The 3,624-nt window shown below is 43.0% G+C and overlaps 1 protein-coding gene across 1 annotated transcript in view; it reads right to left on the bottom strand.

The window, feature by feature from the left end:
- Positions 1 to 3,177, bottom strand: part of LOC109928649 (heme oxygenase 2) — a 13,293-nt gene extending 10,116 nt beyond the window's left edge. The window contains exon 1 of the mRNA XM_020528596.2: positions 344 to 3,177. Coding sequence (XP_020384185.1) covers positions 344 to 423 — 80 coding nt within the window. The 5' untranslated portion in view covers positions 424 to 3,177. The remainder of the gene's footprint in view (positions 1 to 343) is intronic.
- Between the last annotated feature and the right edge of the window lie 447 nt (positions 3,178 to 3,624).

Genomic DNA, 3,624 nt, shown 5'->3' with positions numbered 1-3,624 from the left:
ATGGGCACAGGGGCGGGGAGTAAGAGAGGATGGGGTTAGAGGGGATGATGATGGGGATGGGGTTTGGGGAGGGATGTGGGGAGCAAGGGGACGGGGTGGGGCGTGTGGGAGTCGTGGGGAAGGGGATTGGAATGGCGGGGAAGAGGATGAGGATGGGGGTGGGAAGAGGATGAGGGTGGGGGTGGGAAGGGGAAGAGGGGGAAGAAGGGGATGGAGGGATCGGTTTGTAAAGGACAAAGGGTCAAGTTTTTTTTTCTTTTGAGCTGGAGGACAACATCTGGGGAAAGTTACGTTATTCCTGAATCCGGTTTGTTTAACATTCAAACTGCCTGACCGCACAAACCTGGCGGCTTCTCGGTCCATTCCGATCTCTTCCACTTCTGTGGAAGACCCCGCGTTCTCCTGGTCTTTGGTGGGCAGCATCAGTGAGGGATTATCACGAACGAGAACCGCGGCTCGAACCGACCATAACTCCTAGGAATAGTAAGACACAGAAGGAATGCCTAAAAGGAAAAGAAGGGGGATCCGGCAGATTGGGACCTCCAACCTCTCTCTGACCCGACTATCCCTTGTCCTGGGCAGGCTTCACCATGACGGAAATTACGTCACCAAATTCACTGTGACCGGATGTGATGTCTGTTCATTGCTAGGAAATTGTGGCCTAGTCGCTGCTTTATTCTCCAGTATCAGTCCTGTATGTGAGATAACAAGGTGTAGAGCTGGATGAACGCAGCATCAGAGGAGCAGGAAGGCCGACGTTTCGGGCCTAGACCCTTCTTATGTTCCGTGGATGAAGATGGGGAATATTGTCTTTGATTATGGAGCGACTTCCCACAGCATTCTCCGAATTCAAGTTTAGTCTTAGATCCTTTCTAATCTTCCCACAACCAGTAAAGAATCCAGCGATTGATCAGTAGCCAGAGGCTGTGACTTTCACTCCCACCGACCGTCAGAGATCATCCCCAAGGCCGCACTTATCATGAGGACCCCGCTTTCGACGTCTGTGAGATAAAGGTAGAGCTTAGTCTGGGGCTGTGACGGTCTCGGCTTTGCCCCCGGCTCCTTTCCTACTCCGTGTCCCTCGCTGCGGCCGCAGCTCCTGCCCGTGTCCCTGGATCGGAGCAGTCACAGGATGATCGATGAGTCTCTTTCATACCTGGATTCGTAACGGCGTCCAGCAGCTGTTATTAACCCCACAGGCATTATGTATGTCTTAGGGGTTCAGCGCTCTTTAGTAGGATCTCGACAGCAGCTGAGCTCACTGCACCCAGGGCTGAGAATTAAATTCTCTAACAGGATGGATGACTGATCCCAGCCGATCTCTCTCTCTGTCTGACTGACTGCTCTCCGTCTCCCGCTGTCTTTCTCTCAATCCCACTGCATGAAGCAATATTGTACAGTAACATTTATACCTCAGCTGTGGATCCAGTCGGAATTCAAATGTAATTATTTTACCTTTGCGAAATTTGCTCAGACAACTAGAAAAATAAGCGTAAAATATGAGGACAAAGTGTATGAACAGTATACTGAACTGCTCAGAATCTGTGTGCAGGTTAGGAAATGTCATAATCTAGTTTAAATTGTTTAAAGAGTTCACTGGCAAGGTAAACAGGTGAATTTCTATGTCCAATAAGTTAACAAAGGTGGGAGCCGGAACGTACGTAAGGCAAAGAAAGATTGAGTGAGTCAGTGATGCTGTGACATTTGGAATTCAATGTTTGGAAGTGGGAGTTCACTTGCTGTGGATTCAAGAATGATAAATCAGAATGTATTCTTATTCTAAGAGAATGATAATAGACCCTGGAAGAGGAAAGAAAACCTGAGTGTCCAAATAGATAAGTCATTAAAATGTAGTACAGAGATACACATGGCTATCTAAAAGGTTAATCGTATAATGGCCTTTATCTCCAGGCTTGGATTAAAAAGTGGATACAAGTTATTATTCAGTTCCAGAGAACCTTGCCTAGTTGCTTTCTGGAGGACTACACTTGGATTTGGACAGTGTAAGATTCAAAAAGATACATTGGGCTATGAGAGGGGCTGCAGTGTAGACTCACCAAAATTATACCAGGGCTTAAAAGGTTACATTATGAGCTCAGCTTTCATAAAGATGGCTTATATTTATTTTAGTTCATAGAATGTTTGAGGGCACTTTGACAGAGAGGTGTGTCAAATCATAAAGATTTGTTATGGAAATTAGAGGGAAATTATTTCATCTGATACCAGAGTCCAACACATTGAAAAATTAGAACTGGACTGTTCAGAAGTGAAATCGCAAAGATATTTTCCACCATATGCTCACCCAAAAAAAACCTATCAAACTCAATCTTGAAAATTCCAATTGACACCCAGCATTCAAAACCTTTTAGGGAGAGAGTTCCAGATTTGCCAAATCTCTTGGTGCCTAAGAATGGACCATGCTGCATGGGAACATCCTGAATTTTATTGTACTTTATGTAATTTTCATGTCAGGATGTTTTGTAATGTACTTTTAAAAAATGCTATTAATAAATTCTGTCTTTGAAGGAAAAAAATCAATTCCATATTTAAATTCTTCCCAGTTCAGTGGTTTCCAATAAAGGCCAAATACTATGGATGCTGAGGACCTGAAATAAAAACAGTGAGAAGCAGAGTTAACATTTCAAGTCCAAAAACGTTTTTTTGGAATTGTATCAGTTTGTGCATCAGTTTCAAAGATGACTCATTGGACTCTAAATGTTAATTCTGTTTCTCTTTCCGCAGATGCTGCCAAACTTGCTCAGTTTTATCAGCATTTTCTGTTTTTATTTCAGGTTTGTTCGTGCTTTGTCTTTGCTGAGATAGCCAAAGTTATGAATATATTTACAAATGTTTTGTTTGATTTGATGGAAATATGCAAAAAATTGAATGAGGACTACATACAAACATATATATACTTTTAGGTCACTGTACACTCTGACAGTATGCCTGGTATCTGATTTCCACACAAGACTGTCTTAAAAATTCTTGGAATGTAAATACCTTTGTAACAGCACGCGATCCAACTATCTCACCTTTTTGAAGAATGTCTCGTTGTTTGCTAATTACTGTATGGTAATCCATGTCCGCATTTTTTTTTGGAGCCGCCCAGCACATCAGTTGTAATTCAGCTGAGCCCATCAAAGAGGCAGCACTTCCTTTATTGTGCAATATAACAATCTGTTGAAGAACTCTGCAATTTTGTGTTAGGGCACACAAAGGAAAATATTCCCAGCAACTGAACCAGTGGGGAAAAGTATCAAGAGTGTAATCAATTACTGAGATTCAGTGATAGAGATGCTTTAGGCCTTTCTGAGGTGGGGAGACAAACAAAAGGTGGCTGAATCCTGCTTCAGAGCATTAAAGACAATGAGCCTTGCTGAAAGCTATGTGCGTTTGATCCCAGTGTTTGAACTATAATTCTTTGGTACTTCTCCCAAAGCTGAAGAGCTATGGGCAGTTACACATGAAAGATTAGCCATTTTGACAAAGCACTAGAGGGTTGTAGCAGTCAAAGATGTGTGTCTCAGCTAGATGTAGCAATGCCAGAAAGGATCAAATGAGGAAATGGAGTGGTTGCTCTAAAGGCGGGTAAGTTGATGACACTGCAAGTCTTTCAGTTGTTTA

This window comes from Rhincodon typus, chromosome 21 (genome assembly GCF_021869965.1).
Source record: "Rhincodon typus isolate 14 chromosome 21, sRhiTyp1.1, whole genome shotgun sequence".
Lineage (NCBI taxonomy): Eukaryota > Metazoa > Chordata > Chondrichthyes > Orectolobiformes > Rhincodontidae > Rhincodon > Rhincodon typus.
Note: the sequence above shows the minus strand (reverse complement) of the source record. Positions and strands in the feature narration are given on the sequence as shown.